General features: G+C 60.0%; 2 protein-coding genes across 4 annotated transcripts; one reads left to right on the plus strand and one right to left on the minus strand.

The window, feature by feature from the left end:
* The first annotated feature begins 737 nt into the window (after positions 1-737).
* CNOT3 (CCR4-NOT transcription complex subunit 3) lies at positions 738-17,880 on the plus strand. Of its 3 annotated transcripts, none has more exons than XM_079906916.1 (18): positions 738-1,158; positions 6,269-6,343; positions 6,460-6,527; positions 6,795-6,869; positions 6,984-7,073; positions 7,284-7,412; positions 7,509-7,604; positions 8,794-9,016; positions 9,108-9,241; positions 9,716-9,772; positions 11,141-11,471; positions 11,549-11,672; positions 12,577-12,775; positions 14,627-14,726; positions 14,822-15,020; positions 15,221-15,353; positions 16,028-16,153; positions 17,504-17,880. In XM_079906916.1, exons 2-18 carry the CDS (start codon positions 6,319-6,321, stop codon positions 17,600-17,602), a joined length of 2,208 nt encoding a protein of 735 aa, XP_079763042.1. In that variant the 5' UTR covers positions 738-1,158; positions 6,269-6,318; the 3' UTR covers positions 17,603-17,880. The 3 variants fall into 3 exon arrangements, with proteins under 3 accessions (XP_079763042.1, XP_079763043.1, XP_079763044.1); XM_079906917.1 differs by having other exon boundaries at positions 8,797-9,016; XM_079906918.1 differs by lacking the exons at positions 15,221-15,353; positions 16,028-16,153; positions 17,504-17,880 and having other exon boundaries at positions 14,822-15,038.
* On the minus strand, positions 17,876-21,026 carry LENG1 (leukocyte receptor cluster member 1). The gene is made up of 4 exons (XM_079906950.1): positions 20,866-21,026; positions 19,727-19,909; positions 18,801-19,060; positions 17,876-18,130 (listed from the first exon to the last, which is right to left on the minus strand). The coding sequence occupies exons 1-4, from the start codon at positions 20,995-20,997 to the stop codon at positions 17,917-17,919; spliced, it is 789 nt and encodes a 262-aa protein (XP_079763076.1). The 5' UTR covers positions 20,998-21,026; the 3' UTR covers positions 17,876-17,916.
* Between the last annotated feature and the right edge of the window lie 195 nt (positions 21,027-21,221).

Here is a 21,221-nt window from a genome sequence, read left to right on the forward strand (position 1 = left end):
CAGCTATGCGTGATGCCAGTGACTTGGGGCATCGTCTCCTGCTTCCTTCCTTTTCTCCCTTCCTCTGTGTCTCAAAGATATGCCAAATACAGGCACTTGAAGACTGTGCAGCTCACAGACAGGGACAGGCCTGCCCGGCCAGGACCCAAGGGAGGTGGAAGGATGCTCCCAGGTTCCAAGCCTGCCTGCTACGCCCCGTTTCACACGCCTTAGGAGCGGTTACCGCCCACTCGCCAAACTATTGGACACTCTGGGAGGAACGATAACAGGGCCAACGAAGAAGAGGGCTGGACCCTCTTTCCCGGCTCCTCCCTACCAGCCCAGGGGCTGTCTTCATTGGCAGATGACTTCAGCCCGGCCCCCGCTTTGAAGGCACCTGTCTTTCTCCCATTAGGTACGCGGCCTCTATCGCCCACTCTCCATGCCTTCCTTCGCTTTCCCCACCCACTTCCTGGACTAGCCAATGACTTCAGGGCAGAATGTCCCCCCACGGCCAATTGAAAACGGCTCCAAACTTGACGGACGACTTCCCGCCCCTGATCAGCCTAGCTCCTCCCTCCGACCAATTGGTTTAAGAGAAAGGGGGCGGGTGTATCCAATCAGCACGACACAGGTCTCTGGATTGACGCACGAGTCCTCGCGCTGGCGTGTTGTGCCCCGAGGCGGGAGGAGGCGGAGGAGCGGGGAAGAAAACCTGAGCCAATCCTAGCAGCCCGCGCAGGAGGCCAATCGAACGCCGCGCCTTGGAGAGATTGTCCAATCGGAGAGAGGGGGCCGGCCGCATCCCCGCCAAGAACCAATAGAGCGCGTCCGAGGGGCAAGAGCGACGTGCGGCCGGAGCAATGACAGGCCTATATTCGGGGCTCGGGGGCGGGTCGGCGCCAGAGACGAGAAGAGAGGAGGGGAGGCCTCCTCCGCCGCCGCCATCTTGGACCGGGCCCGGTCAGCTTCCGCGGAGCCATCGGCAGACGCCGCGGCCTCCCTTGAGCCCCGACCCCCGTCGTCAGAACAACCCCGGGCCCACTTCCCCCCACCCCACTTCCGCTTCGCGCCGCTATCGCGATAGCGCCCGGGCCCGGGGCGCGAGAAAAAGGCGGCGGGCGCTCGCCTCCCCCGCCTGTCGCGATACGCTCCTCAGCGGCGGCGCCAGCTCCTGTGGTGAGAGCGTCAGGCTCGACTGGGCCGGACCCCTTCCCCTCCTCCCCCGGCGCCGTCGGCCGCCTTCCCCGCCGCCTCCCGCCCCTGCGACCCCGCCGCCTGTCGCGATATGGCCGCCCCCGGCGCGGCGCCCCCGCCACCGCGCGGCCCCGGCGCTCGCCGTCGGCCCGGCGGTGCGCGGCTCCCCCGCCCCCGCTCCCTCCTCCACGCCCCTCGGCGGCGCCCGGGGGTCCTCCCGCGACCCCGGCCCCGCGCGGCGTCCGCGTCGAGCCCCCGTGGGGTGTGAGGGTGCGAGGTGCCCGCCCCCCTCCGCGTCGGGAGGAGCTGGAAGGATGGAGGCGCCTTGGCCGCAGGTGCCCGCCCTCTCGGGGCTCAGGTGCCTGCTCCCCTCGGCAGCAGCCCCTGTGCTGGGGAGCGGTCTCCGGGCGAGGCTGCCCCCTCCGCGTGGGTGTGGGGCTGCGAGTCCCCTGGTTGAGGACCCCCGTGGCGAGAGGGGGTCAGCCTTCCCGGGGCCAGCGCTCCTCTCTCCGCTCCCCTCCCACCGTGGGCGCTACTCTCCTCTTTGGGGATGGGGTGGGGGATGAACTCCCCTGGAGTGAAGATGCCACCTCCAGGAGTTGGAGCCTCAGCCCAAGTTTACGCCTCTGTAGTGAAAAGTTCCCCAGGTCTAAGGCTTCCACATCCCACAGCCCAGGCCTTACTCCTTGGAGAGTCAGGATTGTTCTCGGCGTCACCCGCTCAGGCCTGCGCTCTTACTTCTTGGGTCTGGGTATCGGTCTCTGGCTTGTTGGATGTGAGCTCTGGCTTGTTGGTTGTGAGCTCTGCCTGGATCCAGACTCTGCCCACCTCCCTCCCGGTGTGGGCTTCCTCTCGATGTCACTCCTGCCTCGGGGTCCTTTTGGTGGGGCTCTTGAGCTCCCCTGGGTCTCAGGTACCTGGTTCTCTCTTGGTGGTACCTCCCAGGTTCCTGCTTTCTCCACGTTGTTAATGATCTCCTGTTGTGGGCAGCGCCAGCACCCCTGTGTCTAAGCAGGACCTGCCTGTTAGCTCAGGGGCTGTCACCTCCCCCGAGGTTGATGCTCCTGTCCTTTCGGTACTGTTTTTTTTGACACCTGCCGCCACTGCCCTCAGCGTGTAGGCTGTCGCTTCCCTCAGTCTGAGGCTTCTATCTGTATTCACATCAGTTCCTCCACTGGGGTATCGTCTTTCCAGGGGTCAAGGATCCCACCCCCTCGGTGCTCCTCTAGGGCTCCTCATTGTGGGTGTGTGAGCTTCCCGGCACTAGAGAACCCTCTTGGTGTAACAGTCGTAGAACCAGGGCTCATCCCTACCCATGCCCACCCTGCTAGAACCCCCTAGGAGTGTAAGACTTCTTAGATTTGAGGTTCTTGTACTGTGAGGTGTGGGGTTTTGGGGCTGGAGTGGTGCCTTTTTCCAAGACGAGGAGCCTCTCAGTGTTGCCTCCTCCAGGGGTAAGGTTCCTGCCTGTATTGGCCACTCTTGGATTTGAGGTGTCTCTGCCTTTCTGTGTGTCCCCTCCTGTGGGACTAAGGACCCTCTCAGGTGTTGATGCCCAGGGCTAATGCTTCAGCCCCTGCTTGTGATGTCCCACTGGGTGGGACTAGGTTTCTGCCCTCTCCTGAGGCACAGGTTCCTTGACGTGGGGGTGTGAGATCCCCGAGACTTGAGGGGGCGACCCCACTGTTGTCACCTTCCCCAGGACTAAAGATTCCTCTGGTGTAACCTTTCCAAGGTGGGATTTCCAGTCCCCCACCCTTGGTACTGGGCCTCGCGTGGGGAGATAACTCCCTCCGCCCCAGGACCTAATACATCCACCTTCCGGCCTCTCAGATCTCTGTGTGGCAGCGTCAGCAGCCTCCCAAGTTCAGGATGGCCTTCCAGCGTCACTTCCCAGCAGGCCCGATCTCCTCTCCCCACGGTACACGGCTGCTGTGTATCGGCACGTGACAGCCCCAGGATCGGGGACCGCTTGGCTTGGTTCCCCAGGACTAAGCTTTCTGCTCCTCCTGGCCCACTCCTCACCAGGCCGCTCCGTGTGGCAGTGTTGTCTCCCCTGAGGTGCCGTTGGGGGCTCTTTGTTACTTTCAGCCCCTCACTTTATGGTGTTGGCTCTTGTGGGTCTGGCCCACGGCTCAGCCTACCCACCCGCTCAGTGTAGGCTCCTTACTCGTGGGGATGTGCCTTCTCGGACAGAGTCTTTTGGTTAAGTCTCCGGGGCCAAGGTTCCCAGATTCCTCGGTGCCGTTTGAGACTCCATGCGGTGAGGACACCAGGTCCTCTCCCTGAGATGCCTGCCTGTCTCAGAGTGGGCCTGCCATGGTTACCTTCCCTGGAGCATCTTGGTGGACCCTCCCAGAGCGCTGGGGCTCCCAGCCCTCTAAGCATGGGACTCTTCTGTGGGGGCATCTCTACTTCAGGACTCAGGCCCCAGCTTCCTTTCTGGTCCTTTGCTGGGGATCTAAGGTACAGGCACCCTTTTGCTGTGGGGTTTTTCTGTGGAGAGCCTGGCGTACTTGCCCTTCTCTGGAGGAGCTGCCTTCCTCGGGGCAGGTCTCCTGGTCTCAGCTGTTGCCCACTTTGAGGTTCTGTCTGAAACCCCACTCTCCCGGCTGGGGCTCTTGTTCCCTTGGCACCTTGCTTCCGACTCCTTCAGGACTTCCTGCTGCCACCGTCTGTTGCCCCCTCTGCAGGGTATCAACTCCTCAGCTGGGCTGGGTGTCCCAGCCCACTCAGTGTGGGGACCTGGAGAAAGCCTCCCCTCCCTAAAGCGTGCAGTGCCTTGTTTAGGGGTGTAAACTGGGCGTCCTGTCCCTTTGGGCTGGACCACCCGACCGTGCCCCAGCATTGGGCTCCTGGGACAGAGGCCGGGAGCATAAGCGCCTGTCTAAGCTTCCTGTACCCACCCCCCACCCCTGGGCAGTAAGAGGCTTTTCAGCGTTGGGGTGTTGGAGCAAAAACTCTCCTGCACACCTCAGTGTTGGGGTCCAGGCCCTTGTGTGAGCTCCCAGGTCAAAGGCTCTTGCCCCACCTCAGTTTGAGTCCCTTCTGTGCAACTCTCTCCTGAATCCTTTTTCTGGCGGCTTCGCCTTCCTGGAGCTGGAGTTTCCCGTGTTGGGATTGGGCCCCACCTTGGCATGCCAGCCAGCCCTGGGCCAAGGGTGCTGCCATTCCTCTTGCTTGCTCCTGTACGGGGGAGATCCATGCTCCCCCAAGTCAGAGGTCTGCCATCATGCAAGTGGGTCCCTGTGGAGGACGCTGCTCTGAGGTTGAGGGCCAGCCCCGTCACGTGGGCTTCTGGTTCTAAGGCGTGCTCTCTGATACCCTGTGCCACCGGTAGTTGCTAGCCACGTGTGATTTAAATTTTAACTAGTTAGCAGAAAAATTTTTCATTCCATTCTGTGTTGCACTAGCCCGTTTGGAGCTGTCGAGCGTTCAGTGGCACAGATACAGAAATTTTCTGTCACTGTGGAAGGTTCTGTTGGGCCGGACTCTTCTTTGCGTTCCCTTCCCAGTGGGTGGGGGCCCTCTTGCTGTGACTTCTCTCTGGGTTAAGGCTCTGAGTCCTCCGTGTAGGGCTCTTTCTGCCTGGGCAGTTGGGGCTGCTCTGGGGCACCCTGCCTTAGGCCTGTTGAGTGGGCACTCCCCAGGTCTCAGGAAGCCATGCTTTTCAGTAGAGGCCCCCTCGCTGGGAGTGGGGACCTCCTGCAGCACAGGCATAGCTCTTCCTCCCCAAGGCTCCCCATCTCTCCTGGTCTTGGTGTCGGGCCCTGGCGAAAGCTTCTGGTGACTGCCCTTTGACCTCAGTCCCCTCTGGGTTGCATGTAACTTCCTTTAGGATGGAGGTGCCAGTGTCTCTAAGTATTGGGTGCTTGTCTGAGGGTTTATGTTTCCCTGAGTCTACATTACCAGTAGTGCACTTGACATGCAATTCCTTCGTGTGTGCCGATAGCTCCCTCCCAGTTCAGGTTCCCTTTCATCCTCTCATCTTCGTAAGAGTCCTCTCTTCTCCTGCTCTTCTCTCGAGTGATGCGTTCTGCCCCCAAACCTGTAACCCTTTTTGGCATTACCCTCTTTGGGTTAGGAGTATTATCTCCTTTGGTTTAAGGATCCTTCTCTGGAATAAACTTGTCAGAGGTCTAAAGCCCTCTTCTACTTGGGATCCACCCATGTCTGTGTGGGTGGGTTTAGCTTTCACAGTTGTAGGCATCTTCCGTGTCCCCCCACTGCACTTCCCCTTTGTTCCTTACAACTGATACACATATAAATGGTATCATGCCCTTCTCCATGGGATGCAAAATTCTTTGTCTCCTGACTTGTCTGAGGAGTAACCTCTCCCTGTGTTAGGCTTCTGGTCACCTGTGTGCTTGACTTCTCTATGGGAATTGTGGTCTCCAGGTCTAAGGCCTTTGTCCCTAGCAGGCAGCTGTGTGCTGCATGACATTTTTCTGCTCTAAAAAATCCTTTTGAGTATCATCTGGGGAGAAAGTGCTCCATGCTCTAGGAGTTTTCCACTTCCTGGGTCAGAGGCACACAAAAAGTATATCTTATTTGTTTATTTATGTATGTATTTATTTTTGGCCGTGGTGGGTCTTCCTTGCTGCGCGCGGGCTTTTTCTCTAGTTGTGGCGAGCAGGGGTTACTCTTCATTTCAGTGCGTGGGCTTCTCACTGCGGTGGCTTCTCTTGTTGCGGAGCACGGGCTCTAGGCACGTGGGCTCTAGAGTGCAGGCTCAGTAGTTGTGGCGCACGGGCTTAGTTGCTCTGCGGCATGTGGGATCTTCCTGGACCAGGGCTCGAACCCGTGTCCCCTGCATTGGCAGGTGGGTTCTCAACCACTGTGCCACCAGGGAAGTCCCAAAAAGTATATCTATTTCCTTCTTTCAGCAAACTTCCAGAGTCCTTCTCTGGACCAGACCCTGTGCTGGGCAGTCAAGGCAGCAAAAGGAGAACTGGGCCCAGTCCCTGTCATCAGATAGTAAATGCATCTTCCCCTTTCCATCCCATGCACCCTGTTCCCAACCTCGTTCATGTCTCTGGGTTTGGACCAGCCAGGGAGTAAATGTGTATTCCTTCCCAATCTCTCCCAGCAGCGTCCTTCTCCAAGAGAGTATGAAGAGAGTGCGTCTGTAGGGCAGGGAAGATGGCGGACAAGCGCAAACTCCAAGGTACTAGGTCCACTGCCTGCTGCCTGTGTGGCCACGTGCTCACTCTCCTCGGAACTCCTCTTTGGATCCCTGCTGCCTTGGCAGGATGCTAACAGCCTGCCTTCCTCCCTGGCCAGGTGAGATTGATCGCTGCCTCAAGAAGGTGTCCGAGGGCGTGGAGCAGTTTGAAGATATTTGGCAGAAGGTACAGGGGCTGGCCCCTAAAAATCTGGGTGGGTTTCTAGGGAGGAGAGAACAGAACAAAGTTGAGGAGTTCCTGAGTGTCAACCAGGGAGAGGGCCTGCATGTCCAGGTGCCAAGGACCTCAGAGAAGCAGCTCTGAGATGGATTGGTCCTGGGGGGGTTGTCCCCAGAGTCCCCAGCCCGCAGAGAGAGACTGGAGTTTTACCACTGGAGTGGGCAGTAGGGCAGCCAGCACCACACAAACTCCTGGATTCTCTCCATCCCTCAGCTCCACAATGCAGCCAACGCGAACCAGAAAGAAAAGTATGAGGCTGATCTAAAGAAGGAGATTAAGAAGCTTCAAGTGAGGGGGCTGGGGGCCCGGACTCCTGTGTCCTGAGGGCGGGGGGAACAGGGAGAGGAGGGGGCGGGGGCCTCGGCGCCCGGGTCCTGAGTGTCCTGCTGTTCCCACCTCCAGCGGCTGAGGGACCAGATCAAGACTTGGGTAGCATCCAATGAGATCAAGGACAAGAGGCAGCTTATAGACAACCGCAAGCTCATTGAGACGGTAGGAGCCCAGAGTCTGCTACCTGAGAGGTGGGTGGTCGGATTCCTGGGTCCCCAGAGGTCCTGAGAAGAGTGAGGTCTCTGTACCTGGGGAAGGTGGGAGGCAAAGGGCTGGGAACCTGAGAGTGGGGCTCCGGTTTGAGTGTCCACTGGCCCTGAGTCAGCTGCTCTCCCACCTTTGGGATCCCCCTTCCAACTCTGCTCTCCACAGCAAATGGAACGGTTCAAAGTTGTGGAGCGAGAGACCAAGACCAAAGCCTATAGCAAGGAGGGCCTGGGCCTGGCACAGAAGGTGGACCCTGCCCAGAAGGAAAAGGAGGAGGTCGGCCAGTGGCTCACGGTGAGTCAGGGTAGAGGAGGAGGTGACCTGGGGCCCGGACCCTGGCTGTATGAGAGGACTCTGGCTGACCGCTTGCCTTTCCCCTCCCACCCTCAGAATACCATCGACACCCTAAACATGCAGGTGGACCAGTTTGAGAGTGAAGTGGAGTCACTGTCGGTGCAAACACGCAAGAAGAAGGGCGACAAGGATGTGAGTGGGGGGCCCCTGTGCCCAGAGGACAGAGATGGGCTGGCGATCAGGAGAGGCCGGCTTTCCGGGCTGCGGGAGTCGGGGCCTGGGCTCCTGAGGCAGACAGGGCTGGCAGCTAGGATTAGGGGGTCAAGGGGTAGGATGGGGAGGGCTTAGCAGCTGACTGGAGGGTGGGGCGTGCAGGGAACAGATGAGGCAGACTCCAGGGTCCCACCTGGGTGTCTGGGTAAACATTGGAGCCGACAAGAAGAGGAGCCCTTTGGGGGAAGATGCTGAGCTCTGCTTGGGTCGCAGAGTAAGTGTGAGACCCGAGGGCTGCCCAGGGCGGGGAGGTTGAGGAGCTGTGGCTGCGGCCTCACAGCACCTAGAGGGCCCGGGTCCTAAGGAGAGGACAGCAGGTGTGGACAAGGCGGGGCATGGAGGAGCGGCTCATTGAGGCTGAGGAGAAGAGTGGTCTGAGACAAAGTCAGGGCTCAGGACCCAGATTGCAGAAAGCCAGGGTTGTAGGGTCCGAGTTCCTAGGGCTGCAGACTCTCTCTGCGTATTGACCCAGGAAGTACGGGGGACAGAGAGCTGGCTCTTCGGGAAGCTGGGGGCGGCGGTGTGCCAGAGTTGGGTGTCTGAGACTGAGGGGTCTGGAACCGTGGGCTTGGAGGGAGGTCCTTGCAGGCAGGAGGGATTTGGAACTGGGGCTAGGATGTCAAATCCTAAAGGGAGTGGGGCCTTGGGAGGGAGCCTAGGAGACAGGCCTCTGAATCTGGGCTTCCTCTTAGGGACACGTGGTTGGGGGTGGGGGTCATGGTGGTGACAGATGCTCAGAGTTGTAAACAACAAGCTTCCCCCAAACGGGGATTGCCATTATTACTGTTAGAGCAAGACAGGGGCGGCTGTGCTCCTGTATTCCAGAAGGTGGTCGGAGCTGGTGGGTGGGCTGGACGGTCAGGCGGGGTGCAGATCGGGCCACGTTGTAGGGGAGACGCCGGGATCCCTGGCTCCTTCAGCAGTTTCCAGGGATGTCGGGGTGGGAGGAGCTGCGGGATCCCTGAGGGGTCAAGGCGGGCAGACCCCGGAGGGGCTGGAGTGGGGCCTCTGGGTCTCCACCAGGGACAGGGACTGAGGACGGGTTCTGTGGGGGCAGGAGGGGCAGGGCAGGCCCTGCAGCCCCTGAGCCTGGCCCTGGGCTCGCCAGCAGAAGCAGGACCGGATCGAGGGCCTGAAGCGGCATATCGAGAAGCACCGCTACCACGTGCGCATGCTGGAGACCATCCTGCGCATGCTGGACAATGACTCCATCCTCGTGGACGCCATCCGCAAGATCAAGGACGACGTCGAGTACTACGTGGACTCGTCCCAGGACCCCGACTTCGAGGAGAACGAGTTCCTCTACGACGACCTGGACCTCGAGGACATTCGTGAGGCCCGGGCTTGGCCTGCGGGTGAAGGGCGGTGGAGGCCTGGGGGAAGGCGTCCCCACCAGCTCATACAGCCTCCACGCCCCCACAGCACAGGCGCTGGTCGCCACCTCCCCGCCCAGCCACAGTCACATGGAGGATGAGATCTTCAACCAGTCAAGCAGCACGCCCACTTCGACCACCTCCAGCTCGCCCATCCCGCCCAGCCCGGCCAACTGCACCACGGTGAGGCCTGTGGGTCTGAGTCTCCACGGAGGGCACAGGGGCCGGGGGCTGAGGAAATGTCCTGCAGGAGGGGAACCTCGGTATCCAGGGTCTGGGCCCCAAGGGCTGTAGATTGCCGGTAGGGCGGTTAGGGCCACACGTGGGTCCTGAGTGTGGAGGAGGGAGGCTGGTGCCTGGGGTGCCGAGGAGCCTGGGCACTGGACACCTGGGAAGGGATGGAGGGTTGGATACTCGAAGGAGAGCAGGTTCCTGGACCCTTAAGAGCCTGGCGCGTGGTGCTGGCCCCCAGAAGACAAGCACCCTAAGGGGCAGGGTTTAGGTAGGTTCCCCAGTGAGATGAAGGTCATAGGGGCTTGAACAGCTCTGGGTCTGGAAGGTAGGTCAGCTGGGTTCAGATCCGGGGGTTCGGAGATTGGTGTCTCTGTCGGGTCCCTAGAGACACACAGGTTTCTGACTGCACCTCTCAAACCTCAGGAAAACTCTGAAGATGACAAGAAGAGGGGACGCTCGACGGATAGTGAAATCAGCCAGGTGGGTACGATGGGCGTCGGACGTTGATGGGCCCAGCACTTGCTCCTTCGCTGGTTTCCAGAGGCTTACTGAGGCCTGAGTGTGGCCCCCATGCTGGGCTTTGGGGACGCGGTGGGTCAGGCTGCCCTGAGGGAGGCCTGCAGTACTGATGGGCAGGCAGACAGGTGCGTGGCTGGTGCTGTGGTTGGGAGATGCTTCTTGGGAAGGGCGTCTGCCCTGGGCATTAGAGGAAGATACATTCCCGTGTGGGGCAGCGACAGGAGACATAGGCCAGTCGTGGTGGACGTGGAAGTGTGGAGAGGTGAGCCCAGCCAGGTCCACTGGGCTGACCGCGAGCGCAGGACCTTAGATTGTCGGGCTGGGGGGCCCACACCGGGTGGACCAGCTCTGAAAGGGCCCAGCAAGCCCCAGAAATGATAGGTCAAAAACCACATAGGTTTCTTTTCTTGGGCGCTTTCTGGGCCTTGGCTGCGCAGATGGTGTACATCACAAGTTTCCAAGAGGGGAAGTGCCTCCGAGAGTTTTTTCTCCTTAGTGCACCCTGTGGATTCTGCTCACGTGTCCCAGGGCAGCAGCACACTTTAGGAAATGCTGCTGCACCGGAATGCTATCTTTAGGCAGGAGGAAAGTGAGCCTGAAACCCCTCTGTGGGCTTGTCGGAGGGCTGGTCCCGAGGGAGAGCCTGAGGGCAGAGTTGATGAGGCTGGTGTGGGACCTGGGTGACCATGCGTGGTGTCGGGAAGGAGTTGATCGCAAGTCCTGCTTGGTGCGGAGTGAGCGTGAGGTGCCCGTGGGGCCTCAGGGTGGGTCCAGGAAGCGGCGAGGACGGCTGCCGGGTAGGCTTGAGAGGGGTGGTCAGCAGCTCAGCCGCGGGCTGTCAGGCGCACGTTACCCCACGTGCTTTGTGGGGTATTGGTCATTAACGGCCCCTTGAGTTGCTTTTGGAACCCTTTAAGTGACATTCAGAATTACTATCCTATTTTCAGCTGTCCTCTCTTCTCCCCTTGGACTTCTGGCTGGGTCCAGCTAACCTCATACTGAGGACATTGATGTGTTTCCCACTACTGCCCTGTCATCAGGTGGATGGGTTTCTCTTACACCCAAGTGGTGTCTCAGATCCCTGTGGGACATCGTGGGGATGTCCAGGCAGGACATGGCAAGCTGGATGCAGGCTAGAAATGCACGAGTGTTGTGCGCATGAAGGTGGAGGTTGAAGCCATGAGGGCGAATGGGGGTCATCTGGGTCCCCAGGGAGGGGCAGCAAGGCCAGCACCGAGGATGGAGCCTTGTTCCGGGGAGGGGTGTGCGGGAGGCTGGCGAGACCTGCGGCCCACTGTGTCCTGACCCTCTCCTCCCTTCCACCTGCAGTCTCCAGCCAAAAACGGCTCCAAGCCTGTCCACAGCAGCCAGCACCCTCAGTCCCCAGCTGTGCCGCCAAGCTACCCCTCCGGCCCCCCGCCCGCCGCCTCTGCCCTGAGCACTGCCCCTGGCAACAACGGGGCCCCTGCCCCGGCAGCACCCCCAAGCGCCCTGGGCGCCAAGGCCAGCCCAGCTCCCAGCCACAGCTCGGGCACGCCCGCCCCCTACGCCCAGGCTGTGGCCCCGCCAGCTTCCAGTGGGCCCAGCCCCGCGCAGCCCCGGCCCCCCAGCGTGCAGCCCGGCGGAGGCGGAGGCGGAGGCAAGCAGAACGGCGCCACCAGTAAGTGGGAGGCGGCCGGGTGGGGGGTCCTGGGGTGGCTGCCGCAGGCCCCTTTCAGCCCCTCTTCCTTCCCCCAGGTTACAGCTCAGTAGTGGCAGACAGCCCGGCAGAGGTGGCTCTCAGCAGCGGCGGGGGCAGCAGTGCCAACAGCCAGGCCCTGGGCCCCCCGTCTGGCCCCCACAACCCACCTCCCAGCACCTCGTGAGTGTCCGGCCTCGGGCAGGGCTGGGGACAGGCAGCCTTTGGCACGAGGAGGCACGGGGCCGCCCACACGGTTGCCACATGGTGCAGATCCGGGCCCTGCCCTTGCCAGTGGGGACTTCCCCCAGAGCTCTCTCCCACCCGCTTAGGTGCTGAGTCCCGACTTCTTCCCAGCTGGGGTATCGTATACGTGTGTCCCCCAGCTCTGCCCTAGAACATTCCTCGCCTAAGTGGGATTGTTCTCAGAGCCCCCCGGGGACCCGTTGGAACGCTCTGGCTCTCCCTTTCCTGCAGGAGTCTCGTGCCCTGCCGCCTCCTCCCTTTTCTGTGTCCTGCCCCAGGGCCTTCCTCACTCCGTCAGGGGCTCAGCGTCCACTTCTTACAGTGAAGGGTCCCAGTCCGTCCTCTCCCCAGCCACCCCTCCAGATCGTAGGTCAGACCATTTCCCAGAAGAGTGGCTCAAGAGAGAGCGCAGCGTCCTCTGTGGGAATGGGGAAGACCCCCTGGATCCCTCCCTCCCTCCCTCCTCCCCGGGTGCCTCACCCCTGGGCTCTAGGTGGGCTGCTCTGTTGTGTGGCTCTTTCCCACCCCTTTCTCCACGGGCCACTCCGTGTAAGAAGTGGTCCCACCTGCTTCCTAGAGAACGTTTAGGCGTGTGGTCTCTGGGAGCGTCCTGAGAATGCTTGTTCCCACATCCGCAGCCCTTCTTTACTGGGAAGTGATGGCAAGGGGTGGGGTTCTCCCTTCGCCCAGAGAGCTTCTCTCCTGTCTGCGTCCCTCAGCTGGCCCCATGTTCTGTGCGTTCTCCCTTTTTGACTCCTTTCCCCGATCACCCAAGTCTTCTTGTCCGTCCCGCCTTTGGGGACCCTCCTCTGAGCCTCCAACCCTTTGTACCCCTCCCCAGGAAGGAACCCAATGCGACAGCCCCAACGGGGGCTGGGGGCGTGGCCCCAGGCTCAGGGAACAACTCGGGGGGACCCAGTCTCCTGGTGCCACTACCTGTGAACCCTCCCAGCTCCCCGACACCCAGCTTCAGCGAGGCCAAGGCAGCCGGCGCCCTGCTCAATGGACCTCCACAGTTCAGCGCTGCCCCGGAGATCAAGGTGGGCCCCGCACATCCCCGGCGGGCCCCGAGCCTTTCTGTCCTGGCCCTGTGTCTCCACTGCAGATGGTCGCTGTCCCCTGGCTACAGGTCTCTACCTGCCATCTCCACCTCCAGCCCTCGCTGTGTCGCTCTGGCTTCTCTCGCCTGGCACACCTGCGCGCTCACATCATCTCCGGGCTTCTCTGCCACCCCCACCTGGGTCTCTGTCCCTCTGGGTACTTTCCTTGCTCCTGATTGTACTTGCTTGCTCGCTCCCCGGGTGTCCACTGTCATCGCCCTCCTTCCAGCCCTCGGTCATTTCTCCCCATAAGACGTATTACTTCACATGACCCACCATCCAGAGCTTACCACCCTCTTGCCTTCTACAAAAACATTTAAGTCCAGAAAACACTTGACGTCTGCTCTGAGCCACTTTGTGCTGGCTAAATGTAGCCACTTCCCACCTTCCGTACAGGGAGCAGAGTGGGACTGTATGGCGTGCATGTCTGGGTGGGGTGGGGGCCGGGGTGCTGTGGACCCACGTGCGTATCTGACTTAACCTGGGGAGGCAGCCCAGCAACGTTTGTGAGGTGGAACCAGGGTCAGGTCGTGTGGGGTCACAGTGGCAGGCGGGGCTGACAGGGAGAAGCGCCCCACCCCCCCCGGGCTGGAGTTCTATGGGGGGCTGATGCCAGAGCTGTAGTTAGAAGGCTGGGAAGCAGGGTTCAGCGGAGGCGAGAGGAACGGGGTGCAGGCTGGCTGCAGGGCCAGAGTCTGAAAGGGCAGCAGCAGGACGTGAGGTGACCATCTGGGGCAGTGTGTTTCGGGGTTTATTTTGGGTTTTTTTTATTTTTGGCCGCACCACACTTCTTGCAGGGTCTTAGTTCCCTGACCAGGGATTGAACCCAGGCCCTCCGCAGTGAAAGTGTGGAATCCTAACCACTGGACTACCAGGGAAGTCCCTGGGCCAGTGTGTCTTAACTTCACTTCCGCAGGAGGCAGGGTGAGGAGGGCCCCACTGTCGGGGTCCAAGCCCTGCATTGCCTCCTGTACCTGCCTTCATCTGGAAAATGAAAGTAATTGCAGTCACTCCTCAAATGTGATAGGATGCTTGGGAATAGTCCTCATAAAGCTCTCAGGAGAGTTTCTGGCTCCCAGTGAGCACCCAAAGTTTAGAAATACAACGGACAGGAAGTTCAGTGTATGCATTTTTCTGGGGGAAGAAATGAGCCTTGAAATTCTCAAAACAGGTCCACAACATTTTTTTTTTTAAATTACTGGGAGAGTGGTGGAAAGGTTTTGAGTAGAAAAATGACAGAGAAAGACATGGCTGGAAAGGTCCCTCGGGGGCCTGTGAGACCAGGACGGTGTGGGGCGGCAGTGCAGGTGCCTCCGAGGGAAGAGAGACCTCGGTGACTGAAGGGTGTGGGGAGTGGGGTGGCGAGAGGAGTGGAAGGCAACTGCCAGTGGCCAGCGGTGGCCGGTGGCCGCGGAGAGGGGCAGGGGGTCTTAGTGACGCACGTGGGGCAGCCGGCAGTGGGCGGGCTCCTCCCAGCGTGTAGGCGTGCAGACAAGTGGGCGCTGCTGCCGGTTCTGTGACGGCGGTGGCGCGCGGGCTCTCCGCTGGTGTGTTACTGTCACGGGGCTGCACAGCAGGGTCCACACGTGCTAGGCACCCCTCTGTCAGTGGACACTTGGTCGTGTCCAGGTTTTCTCCCCGCTGTTAGGTGCTGCAGTGGACGTGCTCTTACACTAACGGCCTTGGCTTAGCTGAAGCCCCACCGGAGCAGGCGAGGGTGCCGGGGCCCACGAGGACCCAGTGCCAGCCCTCGGCCCTGGACCTCAGGCCAGGCACCTCTTCCCTCCCCAGGCCCCTGAGCCTCTGAGCTCTTTGAAGTCCATGGCGGAGCGGGCAGCCATCAGCTCTGGCATCGAGGACCCCGTCCCCACGCTGCACCTGACTGAGCGAGGTGAGCTTCCAGGGGTGGGGCGGGCCGTCCAGGAGGGGCCGGATGCACCAGCCTCACCGCTCGCCGGCCCCACCTCTGCCCTCCCCTCCCCGCAGACATCATCCTGAGCAGCACGTCAGCTCCCCCGGCCTCGGCCCAGCCGGCCCTGCAGCTGTCGGAGGTGAACATACCGCTGTCGCTGGGTGTGTGTCCCCTGGGGCCTGTGCCCCTCACCAAGGAGCAGCTCTACCAGCAGGCCATGGAAGAGGCCGCCTGGCATCACATGCCCCACCCCTCAGACTCTGAGCGCATCCGGTGAGGGGCCACGTGGGGTGGGTACGGGGCCCCTGAATCCGAGGGAGCCTTGACCTAGGCTCCCCACAGGACACAGGGACTGAGGTGGTAATGCTGGGTGATGTGGTGCCTGAGACGCTCCCTTTGATCCACGAGAGGAGAGAAGGCAGGGAGGCCGGGGGCTGCCGCGCACCGGCACTGACCATCCTGTCCCCCCACAGGCAGTACCTCCCCCGGAACCCCTGCCCGACGCCCCCCTACCACCACCAGATGCCGCCCCCGCACTCGGACACTGTGGAGTTCTACCAGCGGCTGTCGACCGAGACGCTCTTCTTCATCTTCTACTATCTGGAGGTACAGCAGGGCCCCCGGGGCAGCCTCGGGCCCCCCGGCTTCGCCGCCACCGCCGCCGTCCCCCCTCGGGCTGGAGGGGTGAGGTGGGTGCCCCACTGCGGCCACCGGGACCGCACCCCTCCCCCTCCCCCAGTCCTGCCCCCCCCCCCCCCAACCAGACCCCTCTCTGTCCCCACTCCAGTGCTGAGGTGTCAGGTCAGTTGAGGCTGAGGGCTGGGTTGGTCTAGCGCAGCACCCAGGGAGCCCAGCCCCACAGTGCCCGTCCCGATAACTCTCACTGTGCCAGCACGCTGCTCGCTGGCACGTACCCGGGCCTCCCTGGGGACCCGCTAGGGAACTGTCCAACCTCTGCGTAACCCAGTGTGTCACCAGTGACCCCCTCCCTCATCCAGCCTTGAGAAAGTTTCTAAACTGCCTCCTCTCAGCTCTCATCACGATTAGTTTCTCTTCCTTCTCAAAGCTTCTCTGAAAGCAATTTCCACCTCCCGTCTCATTTTCCTTCTCCTGACCAGCATTGGTACGTCTTGTGCCCCAGCCCATCCGTACTTGGATTGTCCGGCCCAACCTCGGTCTGTGGCGGGGCCTGGGGTCAGCCCTGTCGCCCTGCCCCGTCCACCTGGCCCCCACCCAGTTGCGAGGCCCCCTGATCCCCCGTTCCATGCTTCCTTCCTCAGGGCACTAAGGCACAGTACTTGGCAGCCAAGGCCCTAAAGAAGCAGTCATGGCGATTCCACACCAAGTACATGATGTGGTTCCAGAGGCACGAGGAGCCCAAGACCATCACTGACGAGTTCGAGCAGGTGAGGGCCCCTCCCTGTGCCCTGTCCACTCTGGTCCCACTGGCTGAGTCCGGGTAGAGTCCCCACTCCACACGCAGACTGGCAGCCCTGCTGCCCGCTCCCTTTGCCACCACCTTCAGCCAGCTCGGTCCCTCAGGCCATCTGCCTTGCCTGGGACACTGTCCTCTTCCTCACTGGCCAGCTCGCGGTCACCCCAGAGGTCCCAGCCTCCATGTCCTTCCTCAGAGGAGCCTTCCCCAGGCACACACACAGCCTGTGCCTCCGCCCCTCCTCTGGCACGGTGGGGGGATGTGGTGTCTCCCACCCAAGACCATGGGCTGCACTGCTCGGGGACCTTGACAGTCCCCAGCACCCAGCAGAGGGGCTCAGCAAACACGGATGGGGAAGCTCTTTTGTTGTTCTCGTAATTGATTGATTGGGACCTCCCACTTGCAAAACACTCTGGAGCCAGACTACCTGGTTTGGAACCCAGCTCTAGCTGGTGACCGTGGACAATTCACTTGAACATCTGTCTCTATTTCCTTATCTGTAAAAACGGGGTAACAGCACCTACCTTTATGCAGTTGTTATGAGGATTAAATGAGTTAATGACGTGTAAGTACTAAATGGTGCCTGCTATGTAGTGTCATGGGCGTACTGGACTTTATTTCAACTTTTAGTTGGTATGTTCCACAGTGGTTTTTTTCCACCAAATCTTTACCTGATGCCAAGCACTGAACAAGGGCCTTGTCCTCAGGGAACTTCCTCCCCTCCATTCCTTCAGGTTCTTTGAAGCATTTCCACCATTCATTCAGAACCCGGCCCCATTCCCACTGTGTCATCTTGGACACTAACTACAGACATCCTGTTCCCTCCCGGTTTGGTCCAAAGTAATCCTCTAAGTTAGTGTATTTCCAGGCATCAGTCCTTCAGAAGTTCCCACACCACCGCTGTTGCCAGTAAGACGTCTGTCCTGGCAGCGTGCCTGGATGTATGTAGACTCCAAGCCTGTCCCATGGCCTCAGGGGCTTTGTGAAGACTAAACCCTAGGACATACATCACGTACTCAGCACTCGATCAGTGCTTGGAAAGCCAAAGCCATCGAGAGAAGCAATAGGATGTTTGGCACACGTGCCCGGGGTCGAGGCCCGGCTCTGGCATGTGACCTCCCTGCGCCTCCCTCTGCTTCCTCTGAAGCAGGAGTGATGACGTTTCCCACCTGAGAAGAGCCTTGTGAGGGTGGAGTGAGATGGCGTGTGCATGCAGGGCAGTTGGCCTGGTGCCTGGCTCCTCCATGGCCCTAAGACCTGTCCCTCTGCCAGCTCCCCCGACCACCTCGTCCACTCACTGACCGCCTTCTCCCCCGGCCAGGGCACCTACATCTACTTTGACTACGAGAAGTGGGGCCAGCGGAAGAAGGAAGGCTTCACCTTTGAGTACCGCTACCTGGAGGACCGGGACCTCCAGTGACACCGGCCCCTCCCTCCACCCTTCCCTCCCCCCGCATGCTGATCCCCCTGCCCAGGTGAGGGCCCTGCCCTGGAAGACTGGGGGGAGGCCCCAGGCCATAGGGCAGCCCCCTCCCCCAGGAAGCAGGGAGGGGGCTGGGAGGCTTTCTCTTTCTCTCAGCCCCACCCTGGGGGCCCGGGGGCGAGGGCTGCCCCCTCCTCCCCTCCCCAGTGAGGGACTTTTTTTGGTAAACCTATTTTCATTTTGGAAAATATTTATGAATAAATAGTTTTATATGACGGCTGGCAGCAGCGGCCTCTCCTGTACCCCCTGAGTCAGTGAGCCAGGGGGCGTTCCTGCTGGCGGGGGCGCCGGGCCAGCTGGGGGTTGAACTGGGAGTTGTACCGCCTCCGCCGATCGTCCACCTCTTCTGGCTGATCCTCCTGGGCTGGCGTGCCTCCAATCCGGGCCAGCAGGGCCTGTGCCCGAGCCCTCTCGGCCGCTTCCCGCTGGAGACGTTCAGCTCGAAGCTGGTCCAGGGACGGGGGTCTGGGAGGAGATGAGAGTCGGTTCAGAAAGCTGGTAGTCCCAGGAGGCCCCGCCCTCCCCCATTGTCCTCTGGGAGGGAGCTGCCACCTGGGAGGGAAGCAGACTGGTGCTGGGACCCTGAAGCTGGCCTCACCACCTCTACAGGTGGGTGCCCCTCCACCACTAAGCGGCTGTATGGCACTGAGCACAACCTGGCCCTCCCCATTCCCTCATCTGTGGGAGAAAGGAGACGGGTCGGTATACCCGATCTACACTCAGGGGTCTGCATCCTAGGGACACAAACCTGCTTTTATTCTAGCCCCGTGGTTCTCACACTCTGGTCTCAAAAACTGAACCTCAGAGAGCTTTGTTTCAGTGGATTTTATCTGTCAATATCTTGCATATACAAAATGAGAAATCTTAAGCGAATGTTCCACCAGCCACATCAGTGGTGTCGTCTCATATCATGTAGCCTCTGGGGACCCCGAGAACGAGAGTTAAAAAGTTAAATGATGTTATGAAAATAGGCTTGACTTCGCAGACCCCGTGAAGGGGTGTCAGGACCCCCGGGGTCCCTGGACCACGTGTTGAGAACACGTATCCAGACCCCAGAGCCCTCCCGTCCCAACCAGAGAGAGCTTCCATGGTGCCCGCATGGCCATGGCCAACCCCCAAGGCCCAGGCTCCTTACTCTTTGGGTCGTTTCTCAGGTCCCTCCTTTTCCTTTCTGCTGTGACTGCCATTGTCACCACTGTGCTTTCTCTTCTTCCCCAAATGTTTCTGCATCTCCCCCAGAGGGTCCAGGCGGTTCTTGATCTTCTCATCTGGTCCTGGACCAGACGGGGGACCGCCCCGACTTGGGGGGAGCTGGTACCAAGGGAGCTGAGTCTGGGCTTCCGCTGCACTCTGGCCCAGGTACGTCAGGATGCCCAGAGCCTTCTCTTGCATCTCCTGAGGAAGACAAAATGTGGAAGTGAGAATGTCAAGTGTGTCTCCCCTTGGGGAACCCAGGGACACCCAAGGTTCCCGAGGCAGAACCAGACATTGAGCCAACAGGCCTGTCATGAGCCAACTCTGCCAGGTGCTGGGGACACAACAGACCAGTACGTGTGGGGCTCCTGCTCCGGGGGCACAATGGGCACAATGGCAGCTTCAGAAACAAAAAGCACAGGAAGGAGGGGACAGGGTGGAGCTGGTTTAGGTTAGGGTTCAAAGGCAGGCATCTTTGGGGAGACAACTGAAGAAAAACCTGAGAGAAGCAAGCAAGGAAGAGGAATGACTGAGGTGGGGGGAGGAGGCAAGTTCAGAGTTTGATGGGAAGTCCCTGAGAGCAGGTGACTGACAGGATCTGATCTACATTTAAAAGCCCCTTAACACTTCCCAAATATCTATAGGCTCTGGACAGCAGGTGAGAGACCTGAGAGGTCTGTACCTAGCTGCCGGCAATAACCAACACCTCTTAAGTGCTATGTTTTGGTACGGTTCTGAGTTCCCTACATTAGCTTGTTTAATCCCCACCATATCCCTAAACACTCCTTAGTCACACCTGACGGGCAAGGTGCTCCCCTTCCCCCAGCTCCATCCATGACTCTGACGAAGAGGGCAAGACCGACTTACTTTCTCTCGTCGCTTCTCTTCCTCATACTCTTTATTGCCTCTGCTCACCCCCTTCCCTTCTTCCAGCAGCTCTCGAAACAGATCCACAGGGCCAGAACTGCTTGGGGCTCCTGGTGCTGCTGCTTCAGCCGCAGGTAGTGAGTTCTGATGCCTGGCTTTCTTCCGTAGGAATTCTGTGCGGGCCTGGGGGAAAAGAAAGGTATAGGCAGAACATTCAGAACCTAGATGTGACTCAAGGAACTGTGAGCCTGGTGCCGACCACAGAAAACCACAGGCCGTGGTGCTGGGGGCTGTAAAGAAAGGGAGCAGGGGCACTGGGAGCCCAGAAGAGGCACCTATCCCAGCCTGCGGAGAGGGTGGGGGAATGAGGCAACGCCTGGGTTTGTAAGCTACCTTTCAAACAGTAAACCAGGGGGGTTCCCAATCTCGAGTGACACAGTAAAAACAGCTACGAAGGCAGCCAATTCGTGTATTAGGACAGGTGATCTGAATTCCAGGCAGGGCTCCATGTCACTATCCCCAGTTGATTTGCAATTTCTACTGGTAAATGTGAATTTTAGAAACCCTGACTACCTCCCAGCCAGTGTTGACAATCAGATTAGCCAAAGGACAGGAAGCTAGGTATATACCAAACAGGTTAGGAGTTATAAAGAGAGCCTGTAGTGTTTGTGTGTGGGCAGCGGTGCAGGCAAAAGGCTCGCCCGACAGAGCGGAACTGGCTTGTTCCACTGTCATTTCGCTGTGTCTTCCTCTCTGAAGCCATCTCACTTCTCTGCACAATGGAAATGACAGCCTCTCTAAGAACGAACAGTGCTTGAGAGATTTGGCAAGTCAAGCGCTCTGCACGGGGCGAGCATAGAGTAGGCGCTTACTAAATAGGGAGTTTGTGCAGGTAAACTAAAAAGTGGTCCGAGTTTCCGTGAATTGTCCAGGGCTTCGTTTATTCATGAGCTCCTACTCTAGGAGTGGGAAGAACCAAGACCTGGGAGAGCTCGAGGTGGGATACGCAAAAGACCGCACACGCTTCCAGGGAGCCTGGCCCCTAATTCCGCACGGTGTGCATTGCGCCTGCGCGCCGCCCCACTTCCGGTCCCTCCCGAGGCGCCTGGGCGCTCCGCCCGGCCGGACTGGGAGCTTACCTCTTGCTGAGCGAGCAGCACCCTCCGCTCACGCTCTTTCTCCTCCTCCCGGGCTTGGGCCTCGTCACGCCGCACGCGGGCGACATTGTCCTTGTTCCGGACGTGCCAGCTCTTCTTGGGTAAGATATTCATGGCGCCGTAGCTGTCCACGGACTGGCAGGCCCGCCTTCTAGCACTTCAGATTGGCGAGAGGATGGCCCCTCCCTGTCTCGGCCACGGATTGGTCCTGGACTATTTGGCACGCCCCTCTGGGTCTGTAGCGAAAGTTGATTGGCTGAGACGCCCACCTCCCATTGCTCGGAATTGCGCGTGGTGTCGCCTAGCGACCGCCTCTTATCAAGATTCTGAGTCAATCA

This window comes from Stenella coeruleoalba, assembly GCF_951394435.1.
Source record: "Stenella coeruleoalba genome assembly, chromosome: 20".
In the NCBI taxonomy this organism is placed as follows: domain Eukaryota; kingdom Metazoa; phylum Chordata; class Mammalia; order Artiodactyla; family Delphinidae; genus Stenella; species Stenella coeruleoalba.